The sequence below is a fragment of the Cyanistes caeruleus genome, chromosome Z, assembly GCF_971803275.1.
Source record: "Cyanistes caeruleus chromosome Z, bCyaCae1.hap1.1, whole genome shotgun sequence".
Taxonomy (NCBI): Eukaryota; Metazoa; Chordata; class Aves; order Passeriformes; family Paridae; genus Cyanistes; species Cyanistes caeruleus.
The window spans coordinates 45,745,026-45,768,244 of NC_141732.1; the positions used below are offsets into that span (position 1 = coordinate 45,745,026).

General features: G+C 38.4%; 1 protein-coding gene and 1 long non-coding RNA gene across 6 annotated transcripts in view; one reads left to right on the plus strand and one right to left on the minus strand.

The window, feature by feature from the left end:
* The first annotated feature begins 2,737 nt into the window (after positions 1-2,737).
* LOC111940709 (uncharacterized) lies at positions 2,738-9,970 on the plus strand. Its single transcript, XR_002869627.2, has 3 exons — positions 2,738-2,863; positions 6,515-6,645; positions 8,019-9,970. It is a non-coding gene; the product is annotated as an uncharacterized LOC111940709 (long non-coding RNA).
* LOC147648412 (uncharacterized) overlaps positions 4,703-23,219 on the minus strand; it is an 85,387-nt gene continuing 66,870 nt past the window's right edge. For 4 of the 5 annotated variants that reach the window (XM_086866788.1, XM_086866789.1, XM_086866794.1 and 1 more), the window contains one exon: positions 7,204-7,259. Coding sequence is in view for 1 of the 5 variants with exons in the window: in XM_086866795.1 (XP_086722921.1) it covers positions 7,219-7,259 (41 nt within the window). In the remaining 4 variants the exon portion in view is untranslated. Of the gene's footprint in view, positions 6,389-7,084; positions 7,260-23,219 lie in introns of those variants that run through there. The other variant, XM_086866795.1, reaches the window with a different exon arrangement.

Below are 23,219 nucleotides of genomic sequence, written 5' to 3' on the forward strand. Positions count from 1 at the left end.
CTCTTATTCAGGATTTTTAGCCTTGTTTTCTATTTAAACAGCATCTTTGTGTTGCTTGTAATGATAATGAGTAAGAGAATTTTTACAGTCTCAAAATCTCAATAGACTTCTAAAACAGCACTTTAGGAAAAAAAACCCCAAAAGACAAGTGTCGCGTTCCAGTGTGGGAAACAGTGATGAGACAATCTAATAATGGATGGTCGGGAACGAAATTAAGCCAAACGAGGCAAACGCTGTATCTGAGAAGGGTTTATTGGTAACGAGAAGACAAAATAGGAAGGAGTTACGGTAGTGAGGAGGGCCAGAGAGCGCAGAGCAAGCGGCAGCAGGACGGCAGGCAGAGGGAGAGCAGGCCAGAGGGCGCTCGGAGCGGAGCTGGGCAGCGCGGCCCTGTCCCGAGGCGGGGCTGCGCTCGCTGCCGGCCCGGGCGCGGCTCCTGAGGCGGCGGCGGCGGCGGCCATGAGGCGCGGGGGGAGCGGCGGGAGCCCGGGCAGGGCCGCGCTGAGGATGGCGCTGGGCTGCCTCGGAGCCGGCTGCGCTGGGCAAAGGGGACAGGCGTGCTGGGAGGGAGCGGGCAGGGCGCTGCTCGGGGACACGGGGACACACGCCAGGGCGAGCAAGAGCCAGCGGGGGCAGGAGAGCCGAAGGGCGGGGCTGCAAAGGCAAGTTCAGAGGGCCCCAAGGAGTCAAAAGGCGAGGGCCAGAACAGCTCCCGGAGCTTGGGGTGCCCCCGGCTCCCCACAAGCCTGCCTGCTGACAGGAGATGTCCCGGCGCATCCAGAGCCGGAGACCTTTCGCCATCCGGCTGGAGAGCGTCTCTGGGGTACAGTGTCTTCAGTGCTCCCCGGCAGACTGCCTGTCCCACGAGAGACATCACCTGCTGGCCAGGAAAATCTCCCCCGACACAAGGCTTTCCTGCACCTTCTCCTGGCTGCCTTCTGGACATGGACCTGTCCCTCCCACACGTACCTCTGACAACCACTGTTGAGGCATAACAAAACTCACTGGCCCCTCACAACAAGCCAACAAAAAAAACCAGCACCTAAAAACAAAATAACCTACAAACCTACAAACAAAATAACAAAATAACCAAACAAAGAAACAAAACAAAACTAGGAAAACATGGATGAGTATAATTAATCTTCAATTTCTCCAATGAGATGCACTCACAGCACAAGATAAACTGAGGTAATTATTAGGCCATTCAGAGCTGCACTGCATGGCCATCCTGAAGAGAAAAGGAAACAGAGACCAGCCTCAGACAAGCCACATGGGGAAGTTTAGGTAGTCCTCGATACTCAAGCTACAGTTTGACACTGACATTATCAAACATCTCCATAGAAAGTGCTATAGCGTCTTTAGTGACCACAGATATGTATTTTCTCTAAGCTAAAAGGCAGTGAACCCACAGCAGTTGTTAAGAAGTTTAACAAGGAATGGTTTACATAACCAGATATAACATTTCTGTTTCTATTGAGAGCTCCTTAAGTGGTTCTATTTACCAAGATGAAAAAAATTTACATTATTTCACTATAAGGAGGTAAATCTCTGTATGTGAGCTCATATGAATGTGGAAGAAGACAGATACCACGTATTCTCTGTTGTATAGCTTTTCCATACACTCTCATATATGTTATGGTGATACACAACACATCCAGGGCATAAAGATGAAGAAACATTGTGCAATATTCACAGACAGCATGAAACTAAATGCTCATTTATAAATCGTTTAGGCACCTCTTTCATAGTCTTTTCCTCTGTTGCTTTTAGTTCATTAATATGATTAGGTCTCTGCCCATGTCTTTTCTCTTTCGAATGTGGTATATTTTTGTATATGCAGTGCCAAAATTGCCTGGTTGTGATGTTCTAATGCAGGGTTGCACTTTGCCTCCTGACTTGCCCACTTGTCCACTTTGGGCTAATGTTAGTAAACATCCCTTGGAAACAATCGCTTTTAATCTTGTCAGAGATGGCTGTGTTGTGAGGGTGAAAATTAGTTATTAGCTTAGCTTTTCATCCATGCATAATAGGATGTTAAAATCAGAGATGTTTGCTTGGGGCCATGAGAGGCATCCCACTCTGAGCTTACAAGTTTTGAATTTATAAAATGCAACATATTTAAAACAAGCAAGCAGAAAGTAAATGCCAGTTTAAAATTAGAAAAGTCTGTTTTGTGTATTTTTGTCTCTGTGCAAGAAGTTTAAGGCATTTTTTGATTGCAGCAAAAGAAGAAAAATATGCTGTATATTTGCGGGTTTTTTTATCTCGCTCCTGCCTTTGTTATAATAGATAATCTACAGAAAAAAGCTATGCCATGCACTTCTTAATGTGAAGACTTTCCCCTTGAATGGGGTTCTCATCATGTTGGTTCTTCAGAATTAATCATCCTCTGTCCTCATGCTGTACCTTATCAAATTAAAACCAAAAATATCAAGACAAAGTCAGGCTAAAAAGAAAAAAAATAAAAAAAAAAAAAAAAAGAAAGAGAAAGGAAACCCAAAACAAAATAACGACAAAATCTCTTTGCACCTGTATTACAAGGTAATTTAGACATCTGCCCTTCATTCTGCACAGAAGCATCTGTGGCAGGATGGGAATACAGGATCCCTCTCTGCAAATACCCAGAGCAGTAACAACTTTCCGTTTTCTTTGTCTCTTATGCCACTTGAGCTAAATCAGCCAGAGCAAAGGATGTAGAGCAGGTGATAGTTCCCTCAGGACTATCTATGCTAGAATCATGGTAATTGGCAATGAAAGCAATCAGTGAGTTCAGGTGCTTTCAGAGAGACCTCTAAATGTCTCAGTGCTCTCCTTTGTCATCCCCAGCAGCTGTATAGCAAAAATGGCTACCACAGAAACACAGGTAGGCATTGTGGTTCTGAATGCATATATAATGCAAAATGCAGAGTTGTATACCAGTCTGCTGGATGACAGGCTTGGGTCTTTGGATTGCCTACCAAGTGTTGATGAAAAGCCACACAGATTCTTAATTCAGAAACTCCAATTTTTCCTCTGTTCCTGTGTTCATTTTCTTTATCAGCAGGGGATGACTTACACTTTCATAACTGATTAACATTTTAAAACTGTGGGAGCACTTTGTGTGGCATTTCAAATTTTTTAACTCTTTAGTTCTTTTCTGAGCTCCTCCGTTTGATTGCTTTTTTTTCTTTTTCTGCTCTTTTTTGTCGTTATTGTTTGTTTTGGTTTTTTGTGGGGTTTTTTGTTTGTTTTTGTTTTGGTTTCGATTTTGGGGGTATTTTAGTTAGTTGGTTGGTTTTTTGGGGTTGTTTTTTGTTTTTGGAATACATGTTGTGCCAGCATGTCAGCATTTCCAGGAAGTGTTTTGCATTGTGCAGAAGATACTGGAGACACCAGTTATGCTAACTAAATTTGGGCAGTACAAACAAGTCGAGGTTTACAAGTTTTCTCTTCATTGTCTAACATGCCCACATAGGTGGAGGAAACAGCCTTGACATAAGGCTTTGAAAAACCCAGTAGATTTCTTAATCTTTTCAATGTCCTGTTTGTCCTCAAAATAATGTCTTCAATTGGCTGTTCGAAATCAACAGGACCTATCCTTTTCCCCTTAATCTCTTTTTTCTTGTTTTGCACTCTCTCACATGTCATGTATAGGCAAAGCAGGGACTGGCTGGTACACAGTGAGCAGTCTTCCAACTGTGCTTTTCCTGTCAACCAGTTGAAATTCGTCCTAAAGCATGGCTGAGGAATACTATTCTTTTAAAAATAAATACGGTGCTTGAAGGCATTTTTCCATATCCACAGACAAGCATCTAGCTACAGTGTAGAGAATCATCTGCAGCTGAGGAAAATTATTAAGCAATGCCTGCAGACTTGTCTTCAGCCCACTCACAATAGCTGCCACCTGTAAATTTAAAAGGCCAACATCTGTTGATGTCCACTATTTGAATTTATAAGATGGCTAAAGGTGTGTCAAAAGGATTCTGTTCCAAGGTCATTTGAGTAAGGACAGTCCCTACTGATCTTGATGGGACTTGCATTTGAGTCTCACAACTCCAAGAATGAATGTGGACATTACTTCCCACCACTGTTCAGCAGTGTTCAACTGGACATTCAACACTGTAAACAATATAGTTTAGTTTTCTTCTTACTATTTTGCAGCAAAGATATTCTAGTAACTATCAGTTACTAGAAATTCAGAAGTCTAGTAGCAGGACAGAATTCCTACTCCCTTATAGTTAAAAGTGCAGAAACAAAACTACATTTCTGGTTTCCAACAATATATTGCAATGAAAAGCTGAGCATAGGTATTCTGTTTTCTAGCTTGTCAGTTTTAGGAATTCAGAAATATATGAATGACCCAGTAGTGAAGGACAAGAAAGAAAAGACAGGAAAGACACATTTTGTCTGCATTTAAAGATTAAGTATTCATTTCCAAACCTACCTTTCTTCTAACTTTTACTGCTTTCCCTTTCTAATTCTGCTTTATCTGAGATTCATTCCCCTATTCCCAGATTTTCCCCTCATGTTTCCTTGAGCTGGAGATTTCTGTTAGTCCAGTCCCTGCATTCAGTCACAGGGGCATTAATTTTAAAGTGCATTCCTGTGAGTGATTTGGTAATGACCTGTTACCACTCCTCGGCCCAGGTTAATCAACACGCATGGTAAAGAGAAATTCTTTGCAGTCATGCCAGTAGAAAAAATTCAAATGGAAAATGCAAAACACTGTGGAGAACCAATCAGGAATGTATTTAATGTTCTCAAAGCTCACATACACTTCCTGAAAATGTAACTGTTTTGTAATTAGTATTAGAAAGAAATCTCCTTCAATTTTACTCTTTCCCCTGTAGGAAAAAGACAGCACAGGACATTTCAATCAATTTTCTTTGTTACATTAAATAGTGTCAAGCAAGAGCAAGAGGAAATAAAAAAATTGTGCTAGTAGCATTGGAAGAGCTAGTGCCTTAAAAAGTCTTGCAATATCTGAAAATCATTATTAGTTCTGAAAAGACTAGCTGTTTATTATTTTATCTTATAATTAGTATCCTGAAATACTAGTTGCTTTGCAAAAATTAGTAGCTTTTTTGACAATTGATTAACAGGTGCAAACAGCACTTCTTAAGGTTTGGAGGCAGGTAATTTACAGCTTTTTGTAGGGGAAATGAAACTAGAGGAAAGAAAAACTGGAATGCTTCATCTACATTTCTTCACCCTTTCTTTGAAGTTTCCTGTTAATATTCAGGAACAATTTCCCTTTTCTAATGTTCTTCTGCTAGTTGTATTTTATTTATCTTGGTTGCCCATTGTAAATAAAAAGTAAGAAATCTGCCAGTTCCCTTTGATCATGGTTCTGTTCTTTTCCCCAACAAAACTTACACACAGAGGGTTTTTGGTTTGTTTTTTTCTTTCTTTCAGAGGTGAAAAGCATTCCTCATTAGGAAGAGCAGATGCATTCTATCATAAAGGGTTGAGGGTTATAGATTTTTTGGAGTAGTTTCCTTTCACTCCAGGTACAAATTGTTTAATCCCCAAGCTTTGTCAGTGTTCCTGAGTGTTCATGTATTTAGTATATATTGTCACTGGAAGCTCCAGGCAAACCATGTGTAAAAAAAAAAACCATATTAAAGCATAAAAACTAATGAGGACACAGTGCAAATATTTCTCATAACCATTGCCCAGATTACTTCCTCAGGGGGAGTCAGACTACAGTAGTTACATCAGGAATACAGACATGCTACAGGTGGGTTTCTGCATTTTTCCTTCATCCCTGTATAGAACAGAAACACAAAACCCAACAAAAATTCTTCCTTTACCTTTTTGATAATTATGTTTGAAAAAAGGTAAGAATCCATATTCATATCTGATTAATATTTTGAAAGTTTTTTCTAAGCTCCTTTAACTTTTCAATGTAAACACATTTCCTGGAGACATATCTATCAATTATTTTGAAAGTTTACAAAAACCAGCAGTGCAAATATTGCAGGCATTTAATAAACACAGGACTGAAACAGTACACTGAAATACTTGTCATACAAGATCTTGAAACAAGGGAAGTGTTGTACTCTACTCAGAAAGCGTTTTCTTGAAGTTTGTGTATATCCCCTTTCCTTGCCTTGTGAAGTTTTAAAGTTACACACACACATACACTTGCTTGAAGCCTTATGAAACTGAAATGTCAAGTGAGAGTTGCTTTATATCATGTTCTGTCAATCAAAGTAAGCGAGGCTTTATGCATCTGTTGCTAGTATATTGGCACTTTTTGAAGAGTGTTTCGGAGGGAGCGAGAATAAATAAAGATCCTTCAGGCACTTTCTCATTTATGGATGAGGAATCAAAGCAGTCTGAAACTTCATTTTCAGCCTGATACCCTGAAGATTGTTGGCTGATAATTCTGGATGGAACAGCTTATCTGGGAGGATTAGGGAGAACACGGACTTCCTATTACTGCTGGCTTCAGCCTATTCAGCTGGGCAGACTCTGTCACACATTATCTGTGCCTTTACATATGTCACTAATCTTATCTATATCTTTTCAGCTCCTTCTGTTGGTGTTGTGGTTTCCTGTGCCTAAGTCCCCCATTTCTTCATTACACCGGCTGTATAGGCATTAGCCTTCTCTAACAGCCTTTCTGCACCATGTCATTCAGTAATGGCTAGTAATGCAAAGGTAAGAGAAGGTAATGGTTGTGCTTTATCTCTGATCTTACAGGCCTCACATCAATATATTAGCTGCACACCTCCCTTCCCACCAGCATCCTCCATTTCCCACCCCCAACACTTTTGACCAAATCCACTTGATAAAATAAAATCACCCCAACAATAGAGTATCTCTGCAATCTTTAAAAATAATGGAAGCAGGCAATTTGGGGGCAGGTCTACCCCTGGAAGGGTCAAAAGTAGTTTGTAACCAGGAGAACCAAAACATCAGCACCAGATCTAATCTGAAGCTTCTGCCATTGCTAATTTGTGTTACAAATTTAGTGGTGTTCATCACTAGGACAATATAGCATAAAAAGAAAAGAATTCTTGGAGTCTTCTGAACTTCCGATACCCTTTTTAAATTTTATAGGGAAGCTACTTTCCCACAGCTGCTCTAAAATACTTACCTGGCTTCCTCTGGCTGTCTGCTTGCCTGATAAGTTCCATCCTTTCCCTGCTATTCTGCTTTTGACTTTCACCCCTCTGACACACCTCCAATCTGGTGTCCTCTTTCCTTTCTAATTAATTTTCTGCTGTTTCTTCATCTCCCTCGGCCATTTTCAACTTCCTCATTCCCCATTACTGTAATAAAAATGACAATAAATGAATTTTTAAGTGAAGGAAATGAAACCACTGAGATACTACTTTACCCTTTTATTATACCACTAACTGTTTTTGACTTAAGGTCTTCTGGGCAGAGACTGCTCTTATTGTGTGTTTTCCTTGTGCCTGGTACAATACATATCAGAAAAATAAAAATGAGAACTCGGTCCTTATCTTGATGACTTTTTTAGGTACCACCAGAATGCAAACTGAAGAACACATCACTGACCTCTGACTACTAATTCCTGCAATAGTACTATATGACATTTCATTTCTAATCAGTAACTCAGACAGTTTCTTATATAATTAATTTTAATTAAATTTAAGTATAATTGAAACTATTTTAAAGCAGTGAAATTTTCTTTCCTGTTTTTGCTGCCCTCTCATTTCGTTTTACTTTAAATTGCCAAGTTTTTAGGGATCTATATCCTGTCTGTTCTCTCGAGGTTGGAACAAGCTTTATCTGAAACTGACAAACATAATTTCTCCTCTTCATAAATGAATGCCTTGAATGTCACTGTTTCCCCACCCCACCACCACAAGTCCAGTCAAGGCCATGTCATTTAACACAGACATATTTTTTATTCAGTGACAAGCAGAAGCAAGATCTATCCCAGAGCTATAAAATTACTGCTGAATGAGGCAGACACAGAGAGTTGTATTAGCTTCAGCATTGATGGCAACTGTAAGAAATGACGTCTTGCAGCAATGGAAGATTTTCTGTTTGCATTCTTTCAGAGATCTGGAAAATCTGCTCACTGCGGACCCTGTAAGAGTTCCTGGTTTTCAGACTACACAAAGCATTAATGGTCTCCTAAGGATGGAAGGATTTCATTGCAGATGCTCCCATGGAAATTGTTATCACTTTTCTAATCTAATTGTTCTTCCCTACAGTCTTGTACACAGACTTTTTCAGCAAGCACTAGGATCAACTGAGCATTTGGTATACAGCTCATTTTGCCCATGCAAGTTATGCATTTCACCAATTGGACAAGGCTATTTCTCAACTCAGAGAATCCAATGTTTCATCAGGTGCACCTGAACCCCTTTATGACACATACAATATGAAGAGCTATATAAAGAATCTCTTAAATACTTAATTTAAAGTCAGCCCTTCTCTATGTGTCATTTATGAAAGGATAACACGTGGCATGTGGACTTATCATTAGCCCAAGGTAACACAGGTTGTGACTTCTAATTCTGTTCTCAGCCCTGCTACAGAGTTACTACATGACCTTGCACAAATCACTTAACCTTTATATGACTAATTTTATCCATCTATAAAATAGGGATAGTAAAATTTTAGCTACACACAGCAGGATGATGAGAATTAATTAATGCTGTTGAAATCCCTGAGAAAGAAGACTTTATATACAGGACCTAATTCCACAAGTATTCACTCTCTGACTCTCTGTCTTGAGCAGCTAATTCTAGCTGCACTAGTTTTTACGCTAAAATTAATGTAAAAAACTACCATCTGGATTTATTAGCATTGTTCAGATTCACTGTGCTTAGATATGAAGCTCACACAAAACATTCTAGATAATTCAAAAGAAATTCAAGTGATTCATTACTAATATTAGTTGAATATCCACATACAAAGAGTTTAAGCAACCATGTTTGTGCATTTAGAATTTCATAGCAGGGGCTCCAAGTAGCATATGCAAAAATTGACATCTGATTAAAAGTTCCTGTCTGTGTTACTGGAGCTGCAAAAAACAAGCAGGTTAGGAAATGCCCATATGCATGTGGGAGAGTGTGCACTGCTCATGTAGTTCTTCAGCTTTCCTTTTTTCAAGATTTGACCCTAAAACTTCACTTCTTCTGGACTGTGGACCAATTTTCCAAAAATACAACCAATAGGACTTTCATTAGAAAACTCAAGTTGGAAATGTGGTATTATGTCACCTACCAACAACTGGAACTTTATGGCATATGACTATTGTAAGACATACAGCAAAAATAACTAGCTAGTATCTATGTCTAGTAGCTGGGATGAGCAGGGAGCAGTGCAGCAACAGTGGCCAACCTCACTTCTCTCTGCTACTAGCATGCTGATTTACAATGGGCAGCCCAAATCAGTTCTAATCCAATTTCAATTCCCACATATTGAGACATAACGAAATCCTTGTATGATATAGAACAACCAGTCTTCAATATTCTGATCTGTTGTTTTACTTAAGCATGCAAGGATTTGCTCAAAACAATTACTTTACTTCTTTTTACCATTAAGGTGGAATTTTCAAGTTATTATAATTGTTGCAAACTTCATCAGATGAACAGTATATTCGTATTCAAACCTGAAGATCAATCCAAAGTGACAGAGCTGTCAAGAAGGCAGAAAGAACCAGTCTTGTCTGTAGGTATTAGTAATAAAATTGTTTTACCCTAGACTAGCAACAAACCAAGAGATTTAAGGTTCAAGATCATGTCTGCTGTAACCTGAAGTACACCATGGCAGGCCCTAACTCAAGTGCACTTTCAAATTAACCTCAGAAGATTCTTCATAAGGAAAAATGAATTCTATATGCAATGGAAGTGATTAACCTTGAATATTCAAAGTCAAGTTGATCAGAAGGTGTGCATGTGTGTGGGGGAGGGATTCCGCAATCTCCAAGGTGTTTGAAAATTGATATATCATTGAGAAAATAAAATAAATACAACTGTCTCCTTAGACTGCTGCTGCAAAACATCCCAGCGTATTTTGCTGTAAAAACCTTCTCTCTCTTAAATGATCAAAGCAGCGTGTGATCCAATCAGTTAAACTGCAACATGCCAGTACAACACAAATACACTTAAATGTCCTGTTTACTAAAGATGTTCATTGAAGATAATAATGCACAGGGCCCAAGAGATTTGGAGAAAAATAAGTAAATAGAAATTAAACCCAGCTAAATGATGCTTAAGATAAAGTGTGTAGGAGGGAGGTGTTTTTTGAGGGGTGTGCTCAGTGCAGGTAGCTCTGGGTGCAGCTGTAGTAGGAGCTGCAGGTTGAGCTCTGGCAATGACAATAGGGTGGGAACTGCTGATCCTTTCCGTAATAAAGGGCTCCGGGGCCGGGGGCCTGGCCAAGGGGGTAGATGCTGAGACACAGCAGGAGCAGTTGAGTCCTGGGTTTTCCTTTCCTTAGACTGTGAGGGTAAAAAAGCTCAGGGGGTCCTTTTTTCAGGGTCTGTTCAGAGGCACCCATCTCATGCTGTTATTTTTTTACATAGTCATGGCACCATGATTAAATTATTTTAAGGATCAGGATGTTTGAGACTCTGCTGTGGAGTTGTGGGTTCACACCGATCAGGAAACCTGTTCTGGCTGTTGTGTCAGTATGTGGCTGTGAAGGGACCTCAGTTCCAGTTCAGGTGGCACCGGAGTGACTGCCAGAATGGCTCCTGGATGGTTGGACAGGGAAAGTTTCCATAACAGTGGAGACACTTTTGTCTTTTAGTAGAACTAAGAAAAACTTCATGCTGCTAAAATGATTTTGCAGCTTAGACATTTAAATTAAATGCACAGCAGAAGAGTATGACAGAAAGTTCTAAACACTGCCAAAATAGCTTATCTTTAAGCATACTTTCCCCTGGGTCAGAGAGAAAAAATGTGCTTTTCTGGAAAAATGAAATAATAATAAACTAATAGTAATGATGCAACATAGACTATTTCTATAAGAAACAAGTTAAGCCATAAATAAATAAGTATTCTTGGGATGTTTTGGCTTTGCATGTTTGTTAGGTTAGTTTTTTGATAAAATAACCAAAGCATTGCATTGATTAATTTCTTCTCTGCCTTCTTTATTTATTCTCTGTCTGGCATTCTTTATTTTGTGTGAAATCCCTTGACCCACTTCAAGAAAGGACTTAAGGAGGTGTTGATTATTAAGTCAGATGACTTTTTCAATTGACTCCCATAAAGCATATACAGAAGGTTTTCAGATGTGGGGTTATTTATGAGGACCTCCCAAGGAGGCCCTCACCTGTTGGCTTTGCATTAAATTCCACTGCTCCCACTTCATCATGCCGTCGCCTAGGCTAGTCTTCACTGCCATTCACACTGAGTCACTCGACCTCAAAGTGGCCTTTTTCTGGTAATATCCAGGAACAGTACTGCCTCCAAAGAAAACACTGCAGCGCTAGAAATTCCCTCTTTTCCTAAACACACTGTTCAGGAGAGCTGTTCATCTCTTCTTATCCTTCTGTTGCTCAGGTAGGTTTACAGTCTTACCTCCTGTATAAACCCAACTTTTAAAATGCAGCCTTTAAAATGGTAGAAAACCCAACAATTTTGTGCATGCAAGTAGTGCTCAGGAGACTTTCCACATGATGAAGCTTATAACATGGACCTGGCTTGTCTCTCCTTAGGTTAGGTTCATTTTTAAAACTTCATTATTAAAACTTCTAATCATTTTGAAGGGATTTTCTGTTCACTTCGGTCTTGATGTAGTCTTAGCAGCAAGCCTTTTGTAATATGCTGACATACAGTTGATGGGAGGATATGTTGTTTTTAATACCCTGAGGTGTATTCCAATGTTCTTCCCATTTCACAGAGTGAACCAGAGAATACAGGTGGTGTTTAGCCTATTTTTATCTTAAAATATTTTCTTAAGTTATGGTCAGTTTTAGTGAAAATTAGTTTATCTGAAGTGATCATTCATATATGTACATGTACCTTGAATCCAAAAGTAGTAAGATACATATCTGTACCCTTAGATACCTATTTTCAAACATTTAATTTTGGTAGGTGGGGTTTATTTCTCTTTACACGAGTCAAATGGCAGGATTACTGAGGGTGGAAAGGTGATGACTCACTCAAAGGTGATAAAGGTGATTCATCCCACCTGAGGTGTCCTCATGCACTTCCTAAGCATTTGATTTTTATAGAGGGCACTAATTAAATAAATACATCTGAATGAATGAATGAGTGAGTGAGAGACCAAGACACCCTGTGCTCAAGTGCCTGGATATACTACCCTGGGGACTAGCACTTAGCTATGTTGGTGTCCTGGGGTGACTTTATGATACTGGTATCCCCAGTGGTCTGGTTTATGTTATATATTAAGTTCTGCACCTTTAAGACTGGCTCTGAGAGCGAAGGGGAGGAAGAAGAAGCCGCAGTTTGTGTTGAAAGAGAACATCACTCCCACACACCCCGCTGCTGGACTGTGGTGTCTGCAGCACGGACAGACAGCGGGACAGAACTTCTCTCTGGCTTTTAGTTAGTTTTAGCTAGCTGAGGCAGAGGAGTTCTCTGGACCTTTTTTTTCCCTTTTTTCTTGGATCTGTTCAAACCTGCTCTGGACTGAAAAACACCCAGCCAAACCCCGGGAGCTCATGCTTGTGGCCCACCAGGGCCTGGGCCTCGGCACCATCCAGCGCCGATAAGAACCTGAGCAAGCCGAGCTACACCACATGAAAAGGACTTTTCTTCCTGGATTTGCCATCCCATTGAACAGTGAGAGGTTTTATTGTTTAATGTTACTCAATTTCTTTTAAATAAACAGCTTTTTCCACTTCTCTCCAAGGAAATCTCTTTTTCCCTAACCAGTTGGGGAGAGGGGCCATTTGAATTTTGCTTTTCTGGGGGAGCCCCATTAGGAGGTTCTCTCCCAGATTTGCCTTAAACTAGGACAGTTGTCTAGGAAAGAAGCCTTTTCACAATTAGTGCTTCTGGATGTATCTAGAAACGTGACCTACATCTATCCTAGTAAATGCTAACAATGCTGGAGTGATCCCAACTCCAGGATCCTCTTGTCATTGACAGTAATTGGCAGTAAAATGTTAGAACATCTTCAACAGACACAAGTGACCAATAACAAAGCACTCAACACAACAGATCAATACTTATAAACTGCCTTCTAGTATCTCCATCTGGTAACTTACTAACTGTTGCTTTAGGGTTTGTGTACATACTTTAAGCATCTTCCCAAATGTTTAGATAGACATTTTTTTCCCACACTATCTATATATTTAAAAATAAAAAAAAAGTTGAGGATTTTTCCTCCCTCTTCTTAATTCCTGTCGCGTTTCTGAAGAACTGGGGGGACAGGGTGTTTGCCTGAAATATTCTGTGAATTCACAATTAAATGCTCTAAATATATGTATTTTCATATTCAGTACCATGTTTTATTTACTACTCACTAATATTGGAGGTAAAGCAGTATAAATTTTTGTGTGTTTTACAAAAAAGTGTGATGCTATTCTGTTAAATCCATGCTGTATTTTCTATCAGACTGTAACTGTGTGCAGGATTTCTTATTAAAAAAGCAATCTTTAAAGTGATCTGCTGGGCTTCTTCTCTCAAGAAACCCATCTAAGAAGGCTATCTATCCCCCAATAAATCCTCTTCTAGCCTATCATAAAATACAATCACTTCCTATAAAGAGATCAGGAAATTATGTAGTCAGACTTCTTGTGGTGAAACTTCTATTGCGTAAAACAATCTAATTGAATGATGGTTTAGGTTTGAAAAGTCAACAATTGTATAGCCCAATGTTTAGATATTAAAAAAAGTTGTCAAAAATACGTATACTACTCATCACAACACAGTCAAGGTGCTTGCAACAGGGATTATCTATGCAGGTGTATCTTCGCAGTATCAGGATTCATAGGAAAGTTCCCAGCTATCATTACATATATAAATCCTAGCATGTTGAGGAAAATTTCACCAGAAGCAAATAGTCCAACACCCTATATGAAGTCAAAGCATGCCCTCAAATCAGGGCTCAGTAGAGATAACTAAACTTCTATATTTGAGTAAATTAATCCTATAAAATTACAAGGGTGATTAAGATAAATTAATATTTATACACTACTTCCTCCTACTTGCATTGTTTATACTTAATATCAGGAAGGCTGAAGAAGGATAGTCATCTCTGTTGTTGGAATCATATGCACTGGGAAGAAATTAAGCTATGTGTTCTAAGAAGCATTAATCTATGTGAAACACTAATATGTCTTTGAAGTAAAGCAATAAAACAGAACACCACGGATCTATTGGAATTATAGATTTGCTTTAACTGCTGAATAATTGTTAATTCAGGAAATAAACATAAAATATGTAGAGTCTTGCAAATTCATGACTATATTTACATAGGCAGAAATGCCATGACCAAAAAAAAAAAAAAAGAAAGATGTAGCAGGCTTGGTGAATTTTGTTGAATGTTTGATGAGTTTACAGATCTTTTATCTTAACACTTACTACAGTTTGAGACTGGTGAATAATTCACAATGAATATTTCATCAGAAACATGTTGCCTTCTTTTTGCAAATAGCTCACAGTTTTCCAGATTCATTTGTTATTTGAAATAATTTTTTTTTAAAAGTAACCATGTAGATTAATCCAAAACCAACGTGCAAGTATTTGACAGCTTGGCTGGAGTGGTTACTTGTAGTGAGCCATATAAGTCACAAGGTATTATTTCTATTCATGCAGTAGAACAACAAGAATATATTTCTGAAAGGAATACTAGTACATGAGACTATGACATTTAGTTTTTAGTGAATACCCCTGCATGTGACAGGGGAGCATGTGTTCTATGACCACTTGTGCCAGTAAAAGGCAATCATTCAAATGTCTGTAGAAAGCAAACACAAAAGGGGATTGTCATTATCACATAGCCAACACAATATACAATCTCATTTTTAGACAGTCGAATGAATTAACAATGTGCTGTTGGTAGGGCAGATAAGTGATGCTGAGGACACAAAGACAATCCCAGGGGCAGATATTTGCATGCTACTTGTCTATGTCCCCCTTTTGTAATTGTTTGATGCTGTTGGGTACCTTCTGTTAAGACAAAAAATAGTTCGTGGGCAGTAGCAAACTAGGCTGATGACACTAGCAACAGCCATCCAATAGTCATCCTCAAAATTGATTTTGTTCCATGCTGTGCTGTCTAACCATTGTCCTCAGGGTTGCTCGAGGAGGTGAAAATCACTTCTCACTTTGTAATATACTTCTTCTATGACAGTGGCTAAAAGGAGCTGTGTCAGAGGAGCTGTTGGGGGGGCTTTAAGTAAGTAGAGGATCCTTATAAACAAGGAAATCTTATATAACAGTATCCAATTAATTTATATCCATTTAACCTACTGGGTCCAAAATTACAGTAATTGAGCTTAGGAGCTGGCATCACTTTTCATAGAACAGTAACATACTGAATTGTCTACAAGACTAATAATTTTTCCCTTCCTGCCACATTTACTTTTACTAAGCAACTGATGCAAAGTGGACAACCATTGTTCTCTTTACACCGACTGGCTTCTCATTCAGTCACACCTTATACCTAACAGCCAGTGTGTTTTGCCTGTATTGGAAATGGTGAACACCACAGAGTATGCTCTAATGAGCCAGCTGTGCATAAGTGGGGATTAGGAATACAGAGATGCCATAGTCAGCTGTGCCTGAATTGTATCTAGACGCTTGTTAAAACTGGTTTTGCTAGTACTACTTTCCTCCACATAGTACTGCTTTCCTCCATATTATACAAAAAAACATGTGACTGTCACATGTGTTCAATCCAGACAGAGAATAGGAGTATGACAATAGCAGGTGCTAGTATTAACACATTTCAAAAATCCATTGTTGGCAGAAGTACAAGCATCTTGATTTACAGAGGTATTTGAAGTACTGTCATTCGATTTCAGTGGGAATTAAGTACCTGACCTGTTTAGGCATTTAGATAAATCTTACTAAACACCCATCTTCACCTCTAGGCAGCTAAATAGCTCTCTGTGTTTGATTTATAGCATTTAAAAGAGGTTGTTGAGGCTTTAACTCAACTCTGCCACCACATTAAATACAGATGCTAGGCAGCATAAGACTCTGCAACATGGTTAGAAAGTATTAGCTAACACAGGCTTTTACCTTAAATCTTTACCTCCAGGGGTTCATGGAGGGTAAAAGAATTTTACCTCTTAAGGAAAGAGACAAGATTAGATTGTCCAAGAGAAGGAAACAGAAACCACAAAATCTTTTCTTGGCTAAACCCAGTGGTTCTCTTGCCTGTAACTGAACTCCACTATTAAGCACGTGGTTGAATAAACATCAGCCAAACTTGAGCATGTTATGATTATTTGGGGATTTCTCGTTAATGACTTGTGCAGGCCACCCAGCTGCATAGACAAAGTGTGTAGATCTGAAAATGTCCCCGTGTGCAGTGAAATTGCAGTCATTAGAACCACAACAGAATACCACTTCCCTCGCACTGGCTACACACCCAGCGAGTCTCTCATTCCCCGGGTAAGGAGAATGGTTTTCAATTAATTCCTCAGAAAGGGGAAAAAAAAAGAAAATAAAAAAGCAGCTGCAGTGTGCACATGGCACAAGCAGTTTACTAAGGCACTACAGTGCAGTGTTGTGCAGGCTGTTAAAGGAAATCTGGTACTCTGGTGATAATGTGTATATTCATTCAGTATAAATGACTAAGTTCAAAAAAACGTACAATGAATCATGGTTGCAAGGCTGGACCTGCTTTGATTAACTACACTAGTGTAATGAAATCCAACAGAGCAATCACTGAAACATTTAGCTCCAAATGTAAATCTTCTCAAACTCGGAAAAAAACATGTTGGGCAATGAGAGGGGGTATATAATACAGCTATATTTCATACAATGAAAGTGGAAGCAGTTGGAAAGAAAAGGGAATGTTAAAAAGTTGTTATGCTATGTTTGGCAAGAATGAGTAATTCTGAATATGTCAGTCATGATAATCCAACAAATTTGTATTCTAAAGGTCAATAGAAGCATTTTCTATAGTGGTACAATAGCTATGCCAAATACAAAATAAACATTTATAAGACACTTTCAAGTATTGATACGGTACTGTAATGTGTCTTGGGGAATTCATCTCAGCTTTAAATTAAGGGCATAGATTGATCAATGTAACAGAATTTTATTAAAAATGTACTGATAAAACCCATGGCACTTTCATTTCAGCAAGACTATAATGCTGAATTCCCATATCTCAGGCTTGTCTTAACTGTAGAGATGAAAGGCGTCTTTTCCACCAAGAGGTAGAATGTGCTGTCTTCAGGAAACCTACTGTTCCACCACAAACATGGTGATTTCCTCAAATGGCTACTGATCTTGCATCTGGACACTAAGGTATGTTTTTCCAAGAATTTTCCCAATTTTTCCAATTTTTCTAAGAAATCTTATCTGCCAAGTGCCATTGATGCCAATAAAAGATAACCTACGCCAGTGGGAAACCTAGATCTGTGGGATTTACCTCAATAGATAACTCAAAATGTCACAGATTTTCCATATGTCATCGTTTCCCTGCTGTTCTGCCCCTTTTGCCTGAGCAGTTGATTACAGTCCGAGATGTCAGGTTTTTTCATGGTCACTGGAATTTCTGTGAGCACAAAATGTAGAACATGGGCAAATGGGACAACACAGCCATAAGGAAAATATTTTCCTTCCACTGTTGTTTGCCCAGAGAGTTTAATGGGGAGAGGCCAGAGAGCAAAAATTTTGGTGAAGAACTCTTCTGTCACTGTGAGAGAAACTAAGGTTGAAGGCAGCAGTGCTGTTTGTTGGGATACTATCCTCCAGGCTACAGGTGTCCAGGGGTGAGGAGTCCCTGGAGGACATACTCCAGAAAGAGAGCTTTGTGGAAGCATCCTAGTGATATCCTCGTACTTCTTCCTGTGTTAAGAGAGGGGGAGAGTTCCTGTACTCCCCTATTCCAGCCTTTCCACCACCAAATTAAAATATTGGATCTGCTGTGGAACAAATGTGCTCTATTACATGCATGTTATATATAGACTACAGATTATTTCATATAAAGAGATTTGATGTTGCTGCCATGGTCATGGTGAAATTTGGTGAGAGTGGATTCAACTTCCTCCAAGTCAGTGAAGCTCTGCCCATATACACTGGATCTAAATAGGACCTGTAGTGTTCAGCACTGCAGTATTTAAACTTATGTTGAGCTTGATAGGCTGAAAGTGCTTACATAAACAGTCACACAGAACATTGCAATATTTACTGTAAAATCCATGTGGTAAACCTTGGTGTTCCAGACTGCTTTTGTACACTGTTACAGCACTTGTCACCAAACAGGACTCACAACCTTTTATTCAAAATTATTCTGTTCTAAGAAGTGAACAAAAATATTCTTCCACCAATGGAATTCTTCATTTCATGCAACAAGCCATAGCTCTCACAGCTGTTGTGAAGACTACACGTTACTAATTTGAAGGTCTATGTGCATATTAACTTGTAAGATTCAATAGCCTTTGTCATGGCCTAAAGGCCTTAATATAACATCAAGGAAGGCCTCACACAGTGAGTAGAGAGAGAGCTGGGACAGAGTGAGAATTTCTTAATCACCTTTCAGTGGTTAAGAGGTGATGGTGATTCCTTTTCCACTGGAAAGGAAAGACAATTTTTAGGATTATTGTTTTTCTAACACAAAACCATCTTTTTATGATGAAACGTCACAATTGACTCAAGGGACCAAAAAAAAAAAAAAGTTTTAACCTGTTTGAAAATCACAGTCAACCTCCAAGCCCCAGTGTCCACAGACAAACACTGAAATCCATGTTCCAACACCAATGTAAGTATCCTGATCAAAGTTACTCCTTCACTGTTGCCATCAATTTCTTTCAAAGCACAGACCAGTAAATGGAAAACATACTGCTTACTACTCCTAAAATATTTTCTGCTATGACTGTAAATATCTCATTTGTTTTTTCTTCTTACCAATATCCTAGTCAATAGTGAGATTCAGACTGAAAAGAACTAAATAAATCTTCTCCCAAACCTCTGCAGAGTTGTACAACTTCACAACATAGGCAGAAAAATGACATTACTTTGAAAGCATCTTTTCGTTAGAAAATTTTGTAAAATGGCACTGGCTAGAAAATTATATGTATCTATATTCTAAGTTCAATACCATCACCGATTACAAAATATTAGAAAAATTAAGCACAATTTTTTCTTTTGCACACTTTGAAGGAGAGATATTCTATATCACATGGAATTTTAAGCACGTTACGCAAAATTTCCTTGACCACCAAATGTTCTTTGATTTTTATGAGTACTGTGTGCATGTGTTGCCTTCCCATGAGCAGGAAAACAGTGGAAGCAGATTCCCCAGGACTGGGAAAATAAGACAATCAAGGAATTCTTATACAGACTGAGTGATGGGCAGCTCTGCTGAATGAAATGTTAAGCATGTGTTCAAGTAAGAGAATAAAGCATGGAGGTTAGGGCTCTGCATGGTATGTACATACCACAAGGAGGGTAGGAAGACACGGTTCTTTTTGTTTCACTCCAAGGTTTCTTGGGACACGTGAATGTTATTTATCAGAAATGAAGCAAACCAACTCGGCCAGGCTGTTTTAATAACTTGATTATTTCTTAACTCTAAAGGATTTCAAAACCTGCCTCTAATTTTTATAAATGGTAGCGTGTGATGAAACTGAGCTACCTACATCCTAACCATGGAGTTTTGTCAGAACACACATCACGTGCTTTATGCCAGAGGGAGGGTCTGGGACCCTGCAGAGGGAGTCTGCCCAGCCCCTCCTGCAGTAGTGTGTGCTGCGGAGACCTCTCCTGGCAGAGCCCAGGATGTCATGCTGGGCTCCTCTCCTTGGCCACGGTGAGCCTCTACAGACCCAATCTTCTGATTGCTGAAAGACAGACAAGCCTTGAAAATATTTTTTTTAAAAATGGTGGGTTTTTTTGTTTGGTTTGGTTTGGGTTTTTTTGTGACCCGTTTTTCCCAGCTCTCTTATGGAGCTATTTCTAAAAAATCACAGTGGTTGCTTTATTTCTGAAGGTAGTTGGTGATACTGGACAACTTTAGATTGCAAGTTTCCATAAATCAATCATATGCTGCCGTGTCAAGTAGGTGGATTATACCTGATACATTCTCTGGCATGTACCTCAACCAGTGAAGACTGAAAATGTATCAGTATTTGAAAATTTAAAAAAAACATTAGGAAGTTTAGATCAGCGGATTGCAGCATTATTGAGATAGAGCACAGATGAATTAGTGCTTTCCAATTTTATACTGACAGCAGATTAAAGCAGTGGGAAAAATTTCCCAGCAGAATAAAATATCTGTGATAAAACTTCAAGAGCCCCAATGGTGGAATAACCTTACATCAGGCACCAATTTATGGGGTAAATTTTAGAATACACATTAGGGGGAAAAAAATCAGCATGAGAGATTTAAGTAAGTAACACTGTCTTCTGCCAGTGGTACTGCTGTATATCCCACAGTTCCCTTGAGTGATTATGCCAATATCTGTGGCACTGGGATTGGTCACCTATTAATCAGGAGGAGAAAACCTTCACATCTCTTCTGTGAAGAATCATGAACTGGGAAGCTAAATGCAGGCAAACAGATACAGTAACTTTATTCTTACAACAGAGTGACATAAGCAAATATAAATCCCAATAGTGTTATTATAATGCCTGCCAAGCTAATTGAGAACATATTCATTTGCTTCAACTAAATAAATTAGTTGCAATTATATGACCCCAAGGTCATCTCCTTTAGGAGAAGTCTAGCACTTGAATTAACTATTCAACTCTTCACAGTAAGTGGCCTCAGCCAATCAATGCCAAATAAATACTGCTGAAATATGCATTTAATTATCCTAACACTTTAGCTTCTAAACCCTTTTCTTTGCCAGCAGTATTTTTGTTTGCTAATTTATTCTGGAAGGGTGAGAGTTTTCTGAGTCTAGTCCGAGCATCATCTTTGTAAACTCTGATCCCAAAAGAGGTAACAGACAACCATCACAGATAGAACTGGTTACAAAGAGATATTACTTTGATATGGTGGAGCAAAATTTTTTTATTCCAAATTCTTTATATTGTTGGTTGCAAGAAGAAAACACAGACAGATAATTTTTATGAAGTTTCAAAATCATGAGCCTCCAATGTGTTTTGCCAGGCTAGCTAAGGACAAAATGCCTCTTCTAAATGACGAATCCATGTTTTGTCAAATTCAGAGTTACTACAGCTGAATTAAAATTGAAATTTAAAATGTTAATGAGTTCACTACAAACTGTTTTATTTTTGAAATTATATGGTACAATTTACATATCAACTAAAGCCTGCTACAAAAAACATTAAAATATACATTCTACTGAAAGCTAAAAGCTGCTTTCCATCCTCCTGACTTTTTAAGACTAATCCTAATGAATCTTGGGTTTGTAAAGCCAAGGCCCATGCCTATAAACCCAGTTTAAGCCCCTTACATAAGTACTGTGTTAGACTCCTCTAGTGGAGCACATCGTCCCTCGAGGAACACACAGCATGTTGTTATTTAGGTTTCTCACATTATGTATTAGTCCCTAGAAATAAGAAAGCTCCTGACCATTCTTCTGTAAATTGGAGTAGAATTAAATTTGCCATTTATTTGGACGACTGTAAATAAGAGTTCAGCTTGGTCCTGTATATAGAATAATCCCTGCTTAACCAAAAATTACTTGTCTTTTATTTTTGTACTCTTTTCTGGATTTTGCATGGTTTATCATGTAAATAAACAAACATATCCAACTGCAGTACAAAAAATACTCTAATTTTGCAGTTACTTTGTAACATAATTTTCATGAATATTAATTATTTTAAGGAGAAGAATGAAAGTGATGACATCCTGCAGACTAGTAAACTTCATACCTTCAGAAAAAAATGTTTCATTAATTTTTAAACAAGAGGCATTCATTATTATGCTTTCTGTGGCAAGACTGACTTTTTTTTTGTAAATGATGACCACAATTAGGCCCCTCATAATGAACACTGCTATTACTAAACAGTAAAATTTATATAATGTCTCCACTCTAGGAGACTTTGCTTTTTTATTGAGGAGAAAAGGCAGATAATGACGGAGATTATAGCTTAATACTATTATTTTTAAGGATATTACAAAAAAACATATATAGACTATATTAATCTTTAAGCAAAATTTAATCAGACAGACTGTGTCTGTTTAGCCAGGAAAAAGAACTGAATTATTTGTCCTGACTCTAATACAATGTTGATGTTTCTTCTAGTTCTAGAGAAATGTACAAATGAAGTACAAGTAATATTTTTACACAATGTAAAATATTTCTATGTCATTCATTTACTTAATTTAAGCCTGGCAGAACTATGTATAGACAAGAATTACTTGAAACTGCTAACCAAAGAAGGAATGTCTTCACGATTACTTCTAGCTCTAGGAAGACCTTCGTTCAACTGCACATACAAACAATTTGCAACTTTTTCTGTGGAGATCTTTGGAGATGGCCTGGTCTTGAAGTCAACACAAAATTGTTACCAAAGGAAAGGATTTTATTTACATTTGTTCTTGTTTTTCCAAGTAGAGGAAAGGAGTGACATGACATAAGTGACAACTTCCAGAAGTAGCATTCTAAACATCAACACCTGAGAATTCATGCAAAAAGGTACCTAGAGAATTCTTATAATTTGCTTATAGTATTTTCTGAACATTTTCAGCTGAGTTCAGAAATGCTCATGAAACAAAAAGAGGCAAATTTTGCTGAGTTTAAATACTGTTCAGCTAATAGCAGCTCCTAGGAAAATGCTGATTTAGCCAGAGTTCACATGTGCCACATTCTCTTGCTGTTTCTCTGATTAAATATGTGACTGCATATTTCTATTTATGTTGTAAGACAGTTCACAAAATTACACAAATTTAGTTCAGATTTTTGTAATGCCTAAATTACTTTGGAATAAAAGTGTTTCTCATATTGCATGGAATCTATCCTTCTAAATTATCTTAAGGGTAATGATTTATGAAATCCTGCTGAAAACATTTGTACTCTGTAATCTAACTCTAAGATTTTTTTCTGACCACAATTTTAGTGAAAAGCAACATTATTAGAAGAACAATGCAGTGTGATTTGGAGAGAACCTCCTAGTGCATGAATTTGATTCAAAGTGGCATTTTAAAGTTATACCCCAGGCTTGCTGAGCTTTTGGTCA